We start from the raw sequence: 18269 nt of genomic DNA on the forward strand, positions 1-18269 counted from the left end.
AACCCATAATCCTAGGGTGGGGCAAACCAAACTTTGGCTAGGCCTTTTTAATTTTTCCCTTATTTTCTATAGAAGATATATGGGTCGGGCCAAATCTTATGGTGGGGAAGGCCTACCCTTCCACCCTACTGGCTCCACCCACTGCAATGAGGGAGGGTCAAGGACGGAGGCACGCCTTCTACACGTTCAAGTGCTTGTAGGCATCGTTAGATGGTTGAAAGACATTTTATAATTTTTTATTACTTTTAGGTGTCCTTATACATATGTTAATGATCATGAATAGATCAGTGGACTTTTTGAAAAATAAATTAATTAATGACTCTATTTTATGACCAGATTTCCTCGGATATGCATCCTTGGATACCCCTCAAAGTGTTCAGGTTGTCAAGTACCTTATTGAGCCGACGACATATTTTCCTTACTGTGAGTGCTTGTCAGGCAGTCCAGGATTCCTAGGATGTATGTAGCATAGAAACAGAAACCCATTAAAGATGCAGTCAGTCAAGATTGACGATTTGAGGAAGTTCTTCAACGTGTGACTGCATAAGCCTTGCTGCATTTGGCAGAGGTAAAAAATGGAGTAAGCTTCCTGGGACTCGAGTTGTGAAGGGCGGCCTTGGCGTATCTTCAGGAGAACCCTAGCGAATCTCACAACATCCATGTGGTGATGTGATCAGAAGCGCAAATGAAGAAAAGCGAAATTCTAGCAGGAGACGGTCGTGGGGATGAAAATAAAAAATGCCGAGGATTTTTTGCTTCATTTATCTGACACTTTTCTCTGCAGCAGATCAAAAACTTAGTTTCTGTAATAACCTGATATATGCTATGGGTTGCTGGTATTTCGGGAATAGTTGGGATGTCAACTGTTTCCCCAACAATCTTTAAGCATGTAGGTGAGGAGATCTTGTTTTTACTTTCCGTTTTTTTTCTTCTCATTTTTAGCATCAAAACTCTGTATGGCTTCTTTCTATGAAATGAAGCTAGGAACTAGGAAGTGATCCTGTTGATCTAAAAAAAAAAGAATAAGTATGCTTGTAAAATGTACAGTACTCAGTACCACCCGGCCCGTCGCATACTGGCATGGACCCGTGATGGAAGAAGGCAAGCACGAAAAAGGGTCGATCGATTGGCATTTACCAATCATCTCATCAGTAGTTCAGTGCTACGGAGAGCAGCGGAGTTTGGACACACTATACACAGGAAAACAAAAACGCCCGTCTTCCTGACTGTATACACTCCAGATCAGAACTCCGATCCAAATCCAGAACTGCGTCGGAGCGAAAGGCGACCGAGAACCGGTCGATCGGTCAGACGAAGCACCGGCAAGGTCGATCCAAGACGCGTACGTATAAACCGTCCACCCAACGGCTCAACCAACTTTGGCAGGACGGGGAGCTATCAGCTATGGCGGGCAGTCGCCCGGGGCCAAGGGGACACGGCATGTGCGGCAGGCCCAGCCAGCGCGCCCATTATTCCGATGCCAATCTCGCGGGAAAGCACCGGGAGCCCACGCCGCGCGCGCGCGCCCACCTCCGCGAGCTCAGCTGCCCCGGCCGTGACCTTGAGGCCGGGAGAGGGACGCGCGGAGGACGGCGGTCGGCCGTCGTGTTATGTGTGCGCGCCGGACGGCGGCCGGCGTGGCCTGCTGGCTCGGTGCTGGGTGGGGGAGGGTGCGGGCCGATGCGCAGTCGATTCTACAGCGGTTGGAGGTGGAGAGGACAGGATGGGCGGGGCGATGCCGATGGCGATGCGCGCCGTCCGGCGTGCCGCCAGCTGAATGGATGGATGCCGAGCACATGCGTGGCTGCTGCCAGGTTGGTGGATTCGCACAGTCGCTTGAATGGACCGTGCTGGGCTGCGAGGCAACATTGTGTTGGGGTTGGGGCTAGGCTGGTCCATGTCTGGGCCGGGTCTCATTCGGTAGGGGAGGGCTGTGATCTGTTTGATCCATTGACCCTATATGACCACCATGACGCACTTTGGGAAGACGGGAGTTTTTTCGGTTCCATCGTGTTACTGAATTTTGGCATCTACGAAGAGAGTTTGCGAAGACGGTCATCCATTAGAACCAAAATAGGATGGCGACTGCTTCCATAGACCCCCAAACCAACAATTGCATAAACGTACCATTATGCACGTGCTCCTTCCGCCGGCGCTAACGGGTCGGGCTAGGTTAGCCCCCGAAGATCCATATCGATTGTACCCGTGTACTCGTTGAAAGGGTATACGGTGTACCCTTGTACTCGTTGAAAGGGTATACGCTGTATGTACATTTCGGTGTATGTACGTTTCGGTGTATGTACGTTTCGGTATATGTACGTGTCGGCGTATACGTCCGATGGATCGATGTGGTGATCGTCGTCGGTTGTCAGTTTCCATTCTCACGTAGCTTGATCAGCTCGTCGCAGCCGCCAGCCCGGCGATCTCCGATCTAGATCTGCTCCGGTGAATACTGCTTGTCCGCCGATCGCGGCAAGGATCCGGCGTCCAACCTTGGCCCAACTCCACCCCTCCCCTCCCACGGCCGCCATTCATACCTAGGGTTTTGATCCCTCCGTCTTGTTGTAGCCGGTCGATCCCTCACCACCGCCATTTCCACATACCCCGGTGAATCGTAGCAGGCGTGGCTGGTTACCTCGGCGATCTCCTATCCTTCCCACATCCGGTGGATCGTTGGCCGTCACCGCGGTGCGCACGACAATACAGCGGCAAACGTCTGAGTCATCCACCCTCCGCCTCCCCATGATCGACATATAGGTCGATCCATTGCAAGGCAGAGCACCGCTGAGCCCAACTTCCCGTGGCCGCCCAGATTGCCACCGACGCCCAGAAGAGGTTAGCCCCCCGTGCCACACTGTTATTCTATTATTATTCCATGTATACTTTATATGATGTATTGTCGCATTTGTGCTTAGGGTTTAATTTGTTGTTCAAAATTTTACCAATTTTTTCGTATATTTTTTGTTAATAATCAGCATTTCACAATGAATTCCAAGCCGAGTTTTTATGTTGATTAGGTCAGTGATGTTGGTTTTATTTGGACAGATGGACGGCTCTATGGCTCGGGATTGACAATGAGAAAGCAACTACGAGACGTTGATAACTCTAGATGGGAGGCTTTTGATATTTCATCTTGAGAAGATGAATATGAAGTACCTTCGTCGATGATGATGATAGCATTTTTGGTGATCCTGTATCTGAGTCTGATAATGTGAGTCACTCACATTTTCATATTTTATCAGTACAGTGTGCATGGGAATATTTTGTCCTTGAATTTTGCCTCCTTGTTGCAAATTTTGTAGATGGACATCGATGATGAAGACCGCATTAGAGAGACAGATGATGATCCCACTTGTGAAAATTCGAGGGTGGTCTGTGTTCTTTTCTCTTACTTGCATTCTTCCAGGTGAAGATGAATATACATGTAATTTGCTATTTTCCTACAAATTGCGCAGGTTGTTGTAATCAGAAACAGTGAGCTTACCTACTATGGGGATTCTGATTTGGAAGACTTTGCTTATGAAGAGGATATTCTGAGCGATCGAAATCATTAGAAGGGGGTTTCACAGCTGTCAAAATCTGAATGCAAAAGCGAAGTAAGATTTTATTTTGATGCATTGCAATGCATAATAGAACAAATCAAAGTGTCTGTAACAATAACGCCATGTTTGTCATATTTGTTTAGGTGACAGGAAGTTCCCAGTTGGACCATACTAAGCAGGAAGATAATAAGGATCCATATGATATTGATGCTGAAATGAGCAGACAACGAAAGTATGAGGCTGTAAGGGCCATGATCTTTGTTTCCGAAGAGGCTGCCTATTATTTCTACAACAAGTATGCCAAAGAACATGGTTTTAGCATTCGACGCGAGAAGAAAAAGGAACGCCTTGATGAATTAGGGACACCCACCATTCGGTATAGGCGGTTTCTTTGCTCCGGGCTGGAGCAACGTGAAAGCAAGTACTTAGAAATGAAAGGCCGAACGTATAGGCACCGTCCTGAGTCTCGCTGCAACTGTGGTGCCCATTTCAGTGTGTCGTATAACAGGAAAAAGGGTGTTTGGACTGTTCTGAGATTTGACGACAATCACAACCATAAGCCTGCTACAGCTGATCAAATCGCTTTTATGAGGTCTCATAGAAAGATCAAGGCTCATCGTAAATCTAGGATCATGTCACTGGGAGCTCTTTGGGATGAGATTATTCAACATTATGAGGACATTTATCAGTGACAATGGAAAATACAGCAGGGTAGGATTTGTAAGAAAGGATCTTTACAACATGTCTTGCCGTGAAAAGAGGAAGATGCTTGCAAAGGGTGACGCCAACACAACCATTGGCATTATGGAGAAGAGGAAGCGAGATGATCCTGAATTCTATTTTGATTACAAGCTTGGTAAAGGTGGAAAATTGTTACACCTGTTTCGGTGTGATTCTCGATCTCGGCAGGACTATGCCGACTTCGGTGACGTGCTGGTGTTTGACGGCACGTACAAAACAAATCGGTATGCTATGCCGGTCATACCTTTTGTGGGAATAAACAATCACCGCGACCATTTGTTTTTGCATGCGCCATTGTCTCGGACGAAAAGGAAGTAACATACAAGTGGTTGTTAGAAACATTCCTGAAAGCCATGTATCAGCAGAAGCCTAAAGGGATCATCACTGATGGGGACGCTGCAATGATCGCCGCTGTTGGTAAAGTCTTTCCAGTCGTGTGGTACCGTGTTTGTACGTGGCATATTGAGAAGAACATGAAGAAGCACATTGACTCCCTGGCTCACAATGAATTCCGGTCGGCTTTGTACTACACCACTTCAGAACAAGTATTCGAGGAGAGATGGAGGGCATTCGTCGAGAAGCACCAGACGGAATTAACCAAAGAATGGATGAAGAGGATGTATAGGAGGAAGAAGTTGTGGTCAGCCGCGTATCTAGCGAATGGATATTTCCTCGGAATGAAAAGCAACCAGAGGAGCGAGAGTTTGAACTCCACCCTACACACCCACCTTGACTTTGGACTGACAATGGTGGATATGGTTGTGCACTACGAGAATAACAGTAGCCGTGTCCGGGAAGAAGAGGCCCGCCAGGACACCATAGACTCTCAGACAGTACCGGTTGCAGTTACCAGGTACAAGGATATAGAGATGTCTGCTGCCCGTAAATTCACTGCTACAAACTTCTACCTCGTTCAAGGGGAGCTGAAAAAGATTGGGGGCCTAGAGATTGTAGATCAACTTGGATGTCTTGGTGGGTTAACAACCTTCGTTGTGTCATGGATGAATAACCGTAAGTATTTGTTTTCAGTGGAGTACAGGACACTGAAAGCAAAGAGGAAACAATAACGTGCAGCTGCCGAAGGATGTATCGGAAAGGGCTACCTTGCAAGCACATCTTGTTTGTTTTGCATTTTGTGGGGTGCTCTGAAATTCCGAACTGTTGTGTTCTCCGAAGGTTCTCGAAGGATGCAAGGTATGGTTTGCCCTCGAGACGCGAGAGTGATTTGTACGGATGGGGATGGGAAGGGGTAGCTGAGCGGAGAAAGCATAGCGAGCTTACCCAAATTGGAGCAGAAGCTTTTGATGCAGCATTGCATGACCCAGAATCTTACAGCGAGCTTATGAAATGTATGAAAGGCATAATACACAGGAGAAAAGGTGACCAGAACAGTCGTTCAACGGCTTACCATGGGGACGCACAAAACAGAGGAGATGCACCAGTAGTGGGTGATCCTGATAAAGCTGAGACCAAAGGGGCACCTAAACAAAACAAGAAGTACTATAAGGACAAGGATACGAATCAACAGACGTCAAAACATGGCAGGATACTGTCACACGACGAGCGGAAGAAGGAGAGGTTGTGCACTGCTTGCAATCAACCAGGTCATAACAGAAACAACAAGATGAAGTGCATGCTACATAAGGAGTGAGTATCTGATTCAGCCCTACTCTTAAATAGCTTGCACTAATCTTCTACTATTTTATGTGCCACTGACTTGTGTGTTATTTCATGCAATGCAGATATGAGGGACCATCGGAAGTATGAACAACACTACTTGATCGATTCACATTGTTGCACTTGTGTATTATTTGTTGTACAAACATTGGTCAGATTGTCAAAGGTCGAATTTTGATACTTGCAACACAACTAGGACAATTTTGTTCACGAATGACATAGAGCACAGCTTATGTCTTGCACACATTGCGAATACCATTACAGACTGCACAGATCACTGTATGATACTTACAAAACAATATGGAGAATTTGTTCACAAATAACATAGAGCACAACTATGTCTTGGACACATCGCAAATATAATTACAGACTGCACAAACACACTAGTACTTGCCCCCTTGAGTCTTATCACTCTCAGGCTTGCTTCTGACGCTTGTTGATTGATGAAGATTCATCCTGATTTTTGCATCTGGGGCAGATGTGGTCTGATCTCTGGAGGTGAGCTTGTCCCTCGTTCACCGTGTAGATCTTGTTGTATATCTCATAACTGAGATAGCCGTCAATAGCTGCGTACTCGAGGTTCATCCAGGACAGTGGCTTGCATTCCCAGAAACCATGCCCTTCCTTCCGAAGCCGGTTGTACTTGAAGTCCTTCTTCATGTTGGCAAACTTGGGATCAATGAGCTTTGCTGCAAGATCAGCCATTCCAGCCTGCGGTTGACCATTAATCTTGAAAATGTCCTGGATGTCGATGTGTCTCTCTTCTGGAACAGGAAGACCGGCCGCACGAAGAACTTTTGTATCATTTCTTTTATCAACACTTGTAAAAGTGTATTGCTTGTCCTTGAGAAAAGTCAGTAGGCGCGGACAATGATCCTTGCACCTTTGTCAAGAGCAGCACAAATAAATTCAACAAGTACTGTAATGAAAATGTAGGGACGCTTTAAATTCAATGTAGGGACATAAATTTCAATGATCCTTGTACCTAATGTAGTGGAATACAAGAACGTGCTCCCTCATGGCGATTTGCATTACCGCCAACTTGTGTCCGCTAGAGTCATACTCGAGATCCAGACCAACGAACTTGAACCTGTCCTCGTCCTCGTCGAGCCAACCCTCGTACATACGAAGAATTCTATCAACAGTCGCCGCCTCATTGGTGTAGACGACGTCGATATATGTACTCCCGTGCGCAAGGATGCGGTACTTCTCCGTCGTGGACTTCTCGTCTCCGGCCACGACGGAGGAAGAGGCGATGCCATGGACAGGCGTGGGAGGAAGGGAGCACTGGGATGCGGTAGACGAACGGCCGGGGTTGGGACAGAACGGTGGAACTGCCACAGTATTGGGCGGATATAGGGGCGGGAGGCGAACATGCAGTTAGAGGTCTGGCGGCCCACATTGGCCCGTTACATGTCTGACGGCCAAATTCGAGAAATTCGAAAATTCGAAAAATTCAAAAAAAGTTTTAACCAACGGATTATGTTCACAAAAACGTGTGACATATTGGGTAAAAAAAACTGGATTTTTTTTCGAAGGTCGAAAAATCGACTAGCTTAGAAAAAGTGGTTTGATGTAACCCAAACGATTCCGTTTCTAAGAATGTGGATTTTTCGACCTTCGAGAAACGCTCCAGAAATTTTTGCACACACTCTCGTATCCATTCTAAGACGAAGTGTGAAGGTTTTTTCAATTTTTGAATTTCTGTGAAAATAAACAATTAAATTTCAGTTAAATTCGAGTTGAAAAAAAAACAAAAGAAAACTAGAGAACCCTGATGGATGGGCCATGAGTGTTCCTTCCCCGCGTCCATGCTCCACGTTAATGGGCTTAGTAGAAACCGCGTTACATGTCTTTCGGCCTAACTGATAAGTTTTTTAGTTTTGATTTGAATAAATCTGCAGCACATCTGGTTAAATTCAAAAAATTCAAAAAAAATTTTAACCAACGGATTATGTTCACAAAAACGTGTGACATATTGGGTAAAAAAAACTGGATTTTTTTTCGAAGGTCGAAAAATCGACTATCTTAGAAAAAGTGGTTTGATGTAACCCAAACGGTTCCGTTTCTAAGAATGTCGATTTTTCGACCTTCGAGAAACGCTCCATAAATTTTTGCACACACTCTCGTATCCATTCTAGGACGAAGTGTGAAGGTTTTTTCAGTTTTTGAATTTCCGTGAAAATAAACTATTAAATTTCAGTTAAATTCGAGTTGAAAAAAAACAGAAGAAAACTAGAGAACCCTGCTGGATGGGCCATGAGTATTCCTTCCCCACGTCCATGCTCCACGTTAATGGGCTTAGTACAAACCGCGTTACATGTCTTTCGGCCTAACTGATAAGTTTTTTAGTTTTGATTTCAATAAATCTGCAGCAAACCTGGTTAAATTCAAAAAATTCAAAAAAAGTTTTAACCAACGAATTATGTTCACAAAAACGTGTGACATATTGGGTAAAAAAAACTGGAATTTTTTTCGAAGGTCGAAAAATCGACTAGCTTACAAAAAGTGGTTTGATGTAACCCAAACGGTTCCGTTTCTAAGAATGTGGATTTTTCGACCTTCGAGAAACGCTCCAGAAATTTTTGCACACACTCTCATATCCATTCTAAGACGAAGTGTGAAGGTTTTTTCATTTTTTGAATTTATGTGAAAATAAAGTATTAAATTTCAGTTAAATTCGAGTTGAAAAAAAAAACAAAAGAAAACTAGAGAACCCTGCTTGGATGGGCCATGAGTATTCCTTCCCTGCGTCCATGCTCCACGTTAATGGGCTTAGTACAAACCGGCCTATTATTACCTGTCCGGAATGTTAACCGAATATATCACAAAGACATGTGCATTTAGGGTTGAAACAGAATTAACCAACGTATTATGTCCTAAAAAACGTGTGACACTAAAAATAGTCTGAATTACAAAAATTAGTTTTTACTACAAAACGCACGAAAGTTTTTGCTGAAATAAAAATAGTACAACCCGAATACAAAGATGAATTACAATTTCTCCTTTCATTCTATGAGGATTCATCCATATGCATATCTTATAATGTGATATCTTCAATCTCAAGCCTGATGCACAAATCCCTGAACTCAATCTTCAGACATACTAGTGAACCTATCACAAGATGAGCTGCTACACAGAACGCATTCCATCCATCTACAAACTCAATATGCTGCCCCTTGTAGATTGTATAAGCTCCAACCATTTGTCCATTAATAGATTTGCTATAAAAAATAGCAGCACCTTCTCTCGGCCTATAGTATCCACGTGCAACATCAAATGGAATGAGCTACAAAAAAGTAAAATATAAACAAAGAAAACGTTAACACTGTTTGTATGTTATGAATGAAACTTAAAAACAAGTGAAAAAGTTACTAACCAAACGAGTAAGAGAAGATTCATTCAACCTCGTCACAAAGAACTGAGGTACTTCAAAGAAATCGAGGAATTCGTTTTCCTCCACTTTATTTAGCTCTTTGAATATAGCCCATGTAACTGCATTCATCTCTGCGGAGTTAATGTCTAGCAAATTTGAGAAAATGGTTTTCTCAAAAGTAACTCTGCAGCACTCCAAAACCTCCCAACAATCTGAACAAACAAAAAAATAAAACAGAATGAACAATGAGAAATATGTGAAAACAATATCACAATAATAATTAGAAACAAAGAAACATGCCTGGTAACTGAACCCATGGTTTTTCGTCACGGTCAGCATTGAATACAACAACTTCAAACTTGGAAGTAGTTTCATCATATGTGAACTCCACAATGTCATTTTCATCCATAACATAAGAGTCTACAAAAGAACTCCAGAATGGTCCACAAAGGTAAGTTCTTGCTTCAGTCTTCTCCACATGGAAATGATAAACAGAACCATGATTGCATTCAGCAACAACCCACGTATCTACTAAACTATGTAGCATCTCCCTAGCATGGCAAGGCACGGCCTGAAGAATTGAACACAAAAAACAATTTATTTAGAAAAGATCCAACAAACAAATGCAAATAGTACTAACGGCGGGGAAATAATGTATATCTAGCTTGTACTATGCAAAACATACATACAATTAGTTCTTCAAACAAATGCACCATCGCTACATCAAATGAAAATGCACGACGCTTGGACCGGAAGCGATTAGTGTCGAGGCTGGCCACAAATAAGACATCCTGCTTCTTCATCCATCTCTGACAAAAATAATATAACATATCAAACACATTCGAAACATTCCAAGAACAGAAATCCAAAGAATTAAATCAATGTTCACAATGAACTACAAACTCCTGCTGATGTCCTAGATTTCTGGGTACTAACCCTAATAGATAGCTACCCTACATCAGCGGCGGCGCGCAGCAGCAAGTCGTGGAGGGGGGCGTGCAGGATGTAGTGCAGGGGCTCAGAAAAGTACCACCGGGGCTACGACCAAAAGAAGAAGCGCATCCGCTCTCGCTCTCGCCGTCGCCGTCGCCGTTCGCCGTCGCTCCTCGCCGCTCGGTGTCCCCGCTTCAACAATAACCGCAGACAATCTCCGCACAAAAGCCTCGGGCTATAAAAATGGGCCAACAAAAACCGGGCACAACAGAAACAAAAGGCCCAACATGTGACTAATTCCAACTGACTACACGGTTATTTCATGTCAGAACCCTACGAGACTTTGGGAAACCAATGCACCTTTAGTCAACAATATATAGGGCATATTTCATTTTGAACAAAAATAAGAGGTCTATTTTTTACAGACTATTTGTTTTGGGTTCACAAGTCTACCAATATGTGAATATTTTTTACTCATTTTTTACCCTAGATCTTAACCAAGCTACGTCTTTTGAACTAATAAACTAGAAAATGCAAGAAAGTTAAGACACCTTGCATTAAACATAGGGCCGACAGAGGATTTTCATTCCTTCTAAGTTTCTTACACAAGATTGAACAGCAAAGGGAAGAAAAAAACACTAAATCGGCGGCCTCTACATCTTGCTTGTCCCTCCAAGACATGCCACCCGGCTAATCCTCTTCGTCGGAGGACCACCATTTTCCGCCCTCTTCTTCGACCTTGGACTCCTGGAGCGCCTTGGCGAGCCCCGGTGTATTGGCTGGGTCATCGTGAGCCCGCATCTGGGCCTGGTAACTCAGTTCCACATCTCCCAATATCACGTCCTCATCGTCGTCGGAGGACCACCATTTGTCGTCCTCCACTTCGGCCTTGGACTGCTGGAGCGCCTGGGTGAGGCCCGTTGTGTCGGCGGGGTCGTCGGGAGCCCGAATCTCCGGCGACCACCATTTGTCGAACTCCTGTTCGGCCTTGGACTGCTGGAGCGCCTGGGTGAAGCCCGGTGTGTCGGCGGGGTCGTCGGGAGCCCGAATCTCCGACTGGTAATTGAGATACTGTGGTGACCCGGCATACCACTGCATGGTGTAGTATGCAAGTCTGATATAACACCAATGAAACACTGTTCCACTAGTATTATATCGCTCAGAGTGGTACAACAGAAACATATGCGGGTCCAAGGCATGTCTATAGAATTACACACAGACTCTGTTACATAAGATCATCACAGCCTCCTACTTTACAATGAGGTAAAACTGCAAATAAACTCCAGAAGAACGACTCGTAGTCTAATCCTAACACGAACTCTACTTGTAGAGTATTTAGCTATCTACAGAGGCTATGAATATATTCTAGCTAAAATAGGAGCTAGGTTTAGGAAGCTAGTTCCTTTCTATTGCTAATCTAGGTTTTCTCCTTGTTGGATGTGGTATCGGACTCTTCTGACGAATCCTGTCCCGTGAAGTAGTTGTTGACTCCTCGGTCTTCGAGTGGCACTGTAGATCCTCCTTTGATGCCTCCAAATCTAAGCAGGGGATTTAAGAGTGGGATGAGTACGAGCGTACTCAACAAGTTCATTATAGGAAAGAGGTGTTTAATGCACTAGCTACGGCATTAGACCAGAAAGTCTAATACCAATGCAAGTTTTCATAACCATTTCTTCAAGAGGTTGCTTTTATTCAGAAGAACTATGTCCGTCAGCCTTCACCGGTTTACTAGAACTTCATGGAGCTCCTTTCCGGCCGCGTTCGCAGTTCCATATCCCGGAACAGGGAGTGACAGGTCACGATTCATTACACTTTGCAGAGGTGTGTTGCTTTACCCATAAGAGATCTTAACCTTGGTGCCAACCGGGCAATTTCCCCGTCCACACTTCCTTTGGTGTGAGGCCCGGTATAAGGTCATAGCCAATCATATTCCTCCGCTACCTCGCACACCCACCCTTTGTTGCAAACCCCGACCCTGGGTCCTCGTCGGTCCCATTATTCCCGTAATTTCAGGGTGGACCCCGACCACGACGATAGTCTGGGATTGAACCAAACTCATTCGCCGGTAGCTGCAACCCATCATAGACCACATTACCGTGGGGAATTAGAAGGGGATCCCCACCCACCAATTGTTCCGCAAGCAGCAACCGTCTACGGTAAGCAACAACTATACCGTGGGGAATTAGAAGGGGCTCCCCACCCACCAATTGCTCCGCAAGATACAACCGTCTACGGTAAGCGAATCCGTTGATGTACAAGAGGTGGAAATACGGTTGACTATTCCGTCCCACTCCAGATCTTATGGTTAACACGGGTATTACGGCACAAGAATCACTGGTGACATTTGTTGTTTAATCCTAGATGGATATAAACCCTTGCAATGGAACCTCCACCATATCAACACAATCCATGGTTCCATTGCCAACCACATAGTCATATTCATAGTTATGAAAATAGTGGTTTTGATTTTTATGCAATAGTGATAACCATAGTATTTTGCAAGTAATTTGATAGAAATACTCAAATGACATGAGCAAGTGATGAACTTGCCTTTCTTGACTGCAAGATTAGGCAGGCAAGGTCTTCGATACGCATTAACTCCAAATTCTGAAATAGCATCATCGTCCGGTAAGGACGATGTTTAAAAGATTGGCAAGGATGCAATAATGCATAAGTATGAGATGCAATCGCTCTAAGCGTGACCTAACCCCGATGATTTAGGATTAGTGAGTGGTATTGATTAGTTTAGGGTGTGTTGCACTTTTAGAATGGTTCTCATACAAGGTTCTTATTCAGGTGTGGTTACATGGTATCATAAACAGGTGCTGCAATATATCATAACAATAACACTAATGGCACATAACAATAACATTTGGTATAATCCTATCATGTAATGAATAGTGGTTGGTTTTAGTACTCTATGGCATGGTTGCTGGTTATTTATTATATACTTCAAATGAATAACTTTTGAAGAACATGTTCTTATATAAAGAACAAGTATGATAATTAGGTTTGTGGGTTCTATGGTGCTCTATGGTTCCAACTGGTTTCAAGGGTAAGGGATTAGATGGATCTCAACAAAGTTGGCTTCATTAATAACTGGGCTTGTATGGTTTTAGTGAAGCATAAGTATCTTAAGCAATTAATGGTTGCTATCATGGTGATATATATCTTAGTGGTAATAGATAGCTAGGGTTGATAAGTCCTGTTAGGCAAGGTTGATGACTACTTCCTATTTACTTCAAAAGAATAACTTTTGAAGAACATACTTCTTAAATAATAAGAAGTATAACAGTTAGGGTTGAGGTAGTTTAGGTTTTTACTATTGGTTCTATTAAGTAAGGAATATTTGGCTCCTAAATAGGATGGTGGATAAGTGTCCAACACTAATAAGGTTTAGTGGAGTATGGTTATGGAATGCTCAAGATTTGGTATGATTGCTCCTAATGTTTATCACATTGGTGTGCTGATAAATATGGATATTTAAAGTTGTTGCCTCTAAGTATAGGAACTAGGGTTGGTCCTATTTGATCATCTAGGTTGGATAGGTATGCCTACATGGACTACCAATTATTGGTAATAGGGCTCCTACAATTTTATGTGGCATGGCAAGTATGTAATTGCTAATTATGGTTTTGTGGATCAGAAGTAAGTACATGATCACATATTCTAACCTAGGTTTAGGTTTAGAAGCAATTTAGGTTTCACATGTAATAATGGAACTAGGGTTTGCATAATTGAATTAGGGTTTTAGGGTTCCACATAAAATTATGAGGTTATCACTTGGTTTAAAATGGAACTAGGGTTTCCTAATGCATTAGGGTTTTAGGATAAGACAATCACTATTAATATCATGTTAGGGTTTAGGGTTTTTAAACAGTGGTTGAAACGAGGATATATCTTTTAATTCTTTTCTAGGTTTTGGAATTATATGTTGAAGTAATGATCAATTAGGGTTTTATATGGTTAAGCATAACCATGAAGAAACAATCGTTATATTATATGAAAATTTTAATACAAATAAATATTTACTATTTTCTTGAGGTGAAAAATAGAAATAAAAAGATTATATCTTTAATATTTTTGTCTTAATAGTTGAAGATCTAAGAATTTATTTTCTAAAATTTAGTGAAAATATCATATTATTTTTCTTTGGCTTTTGTGGTATTTGTTTATGTTTTCACTTATATTTAGAAATTCTTAATTTTATGAAAAATTTATTTATATTTGAATTTCCTCATGACTTGATTTATTTAGAGGATTATTAGTTAGATAAAAATGTCCAAATGGTTAGATGGGCTGGCCCATTGGCCTGGCCAATGATGGTTTGGCCCAAACCTGGTATGAGCTATACGACCTGGTCGAGCACGGGAAAGATCCCGACCCGACCCCTGTCTCTCTCGCTCACCTCTTCTACACACACGCGCACGACCTCCTCTCTCTCGTGACCTCCATGTCTCCGCGGCGTCGTCGCTAGCCCCCCCCGGCCGCTACCGGCCAACTCCGGCGCCGCCGCTGGCCGGATCTGCTCCGCCTCCTCATGCTCTTCGAAACCCTCTCTTCGATTTGATTTCTATGCCCCTAGATGCTCGTCCATGACCCCGGAAACCCTAGTGGTCACCGGCAGTTCTACCGTTGCCTGCTGCTGCTCTGGCCGTCGCCGGTCTCCTCCTACGACGCTGCTCCCCGGCGTGGCTTCGCCCCAGACCCCCCTGCCATTTACTGCTGCCTCGGCGCCGCCCCTTCCCCACACGCGTGCCTCACGGCAACCCTAGCCCATGGATGGCTTGGTCGCCGGCGTGTTTCCGCAGCCACCGCGGCGAGACTGCGGTCATGACGGTGAATTGGTGGTGTGGTGTTGCGGTGCTGTTGTACTGGTGGAGCGGTGTGGTGTTGATGGCAACTACTGCATCCTCGACGCCGGCCGGACGGCGTCTACGACTGCAACCCCGGCGTCCGTGTACTGGTGGTGATGCACTGGTGGAAATGGTGTTGTGCTGGTGATGATTATTTCATCCCCGATGCCGGCTGGACGGTGCCATGGACGCAACCCCGGCGTCAACCGCTGCGACTACTCTTCTACTATAATGTGAGCTATATGACTATATCATTCCCTCTCCTCTGCCTCTGTTCAATGTGCTGCAAAATTATAACAGCTTGATTTCTTTGATATATAGCTTGGACTAGTGAGCTTATATGCATCTCTAGTGGCTTTACTGTTATGGAATCTCTAGATTATGTGCATACATATGATTGGCCTGGAACATATTGTTGGATTGCTGTTGGACTTATCTGTTTGCTTAATGTGAGCTGGCTGTGACTATTCCTGTGATTGTGAGGTGTGGCTTCTGCTATTTTACTCTTACTGTCCAAACTGAATGTTAAATTCAGTTGAGGTGGTTTAATATTATGCCTCTATTTGGATGATTAATCATCCAGGCATGTGTGGCTGGTTGTATTTATTTTACTGATGAAACTGAATATACTCTACAACATGCACTATTTACTTGATGCTTTGTTTGGTGGTTTGACTATGATAAATTGATGCCCCATTTCATTCATGGTTGAATTTAAGCAGTGAAATAGAAGCACTATTGCTGGAGGATTTATTTGGTGGATTTTGGTGAGCTTATGGTATGTTTATTATGCTCTGATTGATGGGAATGCTTGCTGGATAATGTGCATACATGACCAGACCTTGTGGTTATGTGGATGGCTTGCTTATACTTAAGCTGATGATCTTGTAGCTGTCCAATATGACAGTGAATATATGATAGCAATGATTCCTAGTTGAATTAACTAGGAAAATGATTTAAATTTATTTGGTAAGATTTGCAAGTGTGGCTAGTGGTTAGTTTGAATGGTTGCTGGATATGCAAGCTAGGAAATTAGCTTGATGTGCTTGTGTTGGGCAATTTGATGGTTTCTGCTGCTTTTAGATCTGCTGCTGTGATGCCTCCCTGGTGGAGTGGACATAGCAGTAGATCAAGACAGCATGATCTGCTGCTATGTGTCCCTGACAAATTTTCTGTGATCTAATACTGATAAGAACAGATGCTTGTGCTTTATCTCTTGACCCTGCCTGTGATGCAAAGGCTGAGGCACAAATTTGTAATAAGAACAGATACTATTTGTGACTTTCTATTCTCTATGATGATTTTGCATAGCACCTCTATGGAAGGCTGAGAGAAAAAATCCATCTCTCCATCCTCCTAGATGAAAATCTAGTTGAAGGGTGGTTTGATGGAGTGTTGTGTATTCTTATCTTTATTTCCCCTGATCCTAGTTGTGCAAGCTAGTATGTTGAGATGCTTATATTAAATCAGTGGATCAACCTGTTGTAGCAAAGTGGAATAGCTGGTGATGTTGATCTTGATCTACTGCTTGTTTGACTGCACCTCCTCCTAGCTCCTGCTTGATCCTATTCTGGGATACCCCCATACTGGTCCTTGGTTGGATGAACTGGGATATCTCCTGAGATGGTTTGATGGTCTGGATAAAGAACAGCTATTGTTTCTTGTGTTCTTGATCTGGTCGATGAACCCTGTGCTAAGGAGCTGTGTGCTCCAAGGAATGCCTCTTTTATTGATGACCTGGGGCTGTGCTTGGCCTTGTACTACTGCCTATGTGCTCTGTGCGTGAGACAACACATAGCATGCATGTGTGACAGTGCTACTTGCGTGTGTGGTGCAAGTCTCCACCTGGTACTTCCCCTCTTGTGGATGAGCATGGACTGAGAAAGATCTTCTCGTTTTCTTTCCATTTCTTTCTAACCTGGCCACTTGGCTTTACTTTTCTTTTTGTTTTCTTTGTTTGTTTTGCAGGTGCTCAAGCTAAACAATAAATGCTGAAGATAGCAATCTTCAAGATTTAGTTTAGGATCTGATTGGCTTTTATTATCTCTGTGCTTGTATTGTATATTCATTTTTCTCTATTCTTTTGTAAAGACATTGTATAATTGTGTGCCAATCAATAAAACTCTAATTTCCTTGTTAGTAATTGTATTCATTTGTGAATGGTGATTCTTTGATAATTGTGGCAAGATTACTCATATGAGTATTTATTATTTGTAATATTTAGTTCCTATTTTTTTATTTACTTATCTTTATTCCCTATTGTTTAATCATAACTTGTATTATGGAACATTGTTCTATATGATAATATTGGAAATTTGAGTTTTCCCCATTTTGGTATTCCAAGAATTCTATGGTTCTTAATAGTTTAATTCCTTAATTTAATAATATTAAGTACCACAATAAATGTAAATTGCTCTTTTAAATTCAAATTCCAATATGAGGTTCAATTTAACTTTTGATGACTATCAAGTTGAAGTATTTGTCTTACCCATCCTTGATATTTCAATTGTGCTTAAAAGCTTAAGCTTGTCGAGATTTATCGCACTCACATCGATGACTAACTCCATTCCACCGATGCAAGAGAAACCTCGATTACTTTGCCAGTTTTAAACGAAAGCGCGAAAATTCCCCGGATTTTCTATGCATGAATGCAATGCACACCTCTATTTCCTCTCTTTTTGTAACCCCAAATACTGGGATATTACAGTCTCTACCCCTTAAACTAAACTTCGTCCTCGAAGTTTAAACTCTCTCACGTTTCGGAGTGTGGATTTGACTTGTGCAGACTACACCTTTTCTCGAACTCCGTGATGATCTTTCTGGATATAATTGAATATATCCTTTGTCCAGATTCTTCCTGGAATCCAATAATGTCTATCGCTGAGCAGTGGTTTCTTACTCCAGTTCTATGATTTCTTCCTGGAATTCAATAATATCTGTCTCTGAGCAATAGTGTCTGTCTCTGAGCCATGGCTTCTTACTTTAATTCTTTGATTTCTTCCAACTCTATAAGCTTGTTTCCCTTTTCTTTGGAAGATTCTATGACTGGGACTTCTTCTTGTGCTTATAGTCTTAACTGAAGACTAATTTGATAACATACTCCTAATTGGTCAAATAGGTCATTGTTTTCCCTTACTACCAAAA

The 18269-nt window shown here is 43.0% G+C and overlaps 1 protein-coding gene across 1 annotated transcript; it reads left to right on the plus strand.

Moving 5' to 3' along the window:
- Nucleotides 1-4636: 4636 nt before the first annotated feature.
- LOC139838159 (protein FAR1-RELATED SEQUENCE 5-like) lies at nucleotides 4637-5350 on the plus strand. The gene has a single exon (XM_071827523.1). It carries the CDS (start codon nucleotides 4637-4639, stop codon nucleotides 5348-5350), a length of 714 nt encoding a protein of 237 aa, XP_071683624.1.
- The last annotated feature ends 12919 nt before the right edge of the window (nucleotides 5351-18269 follow it).

The sequence above is a fragment of the Lolium perenne genome, chromosome 3 (genome assembly GCF_019359855.2).
Source record: "Lolium perenne isolate Kyuss_39 chromosome 3, Kyuss_2.0, whole genome shotgun sequence".
Classification (NCBI taxonomy): Eukaryota; Viridiplantae; Streptophyta; class Magnoliopsida; order Poales; family Poaceae; genus Lolium; species Lolium perenne.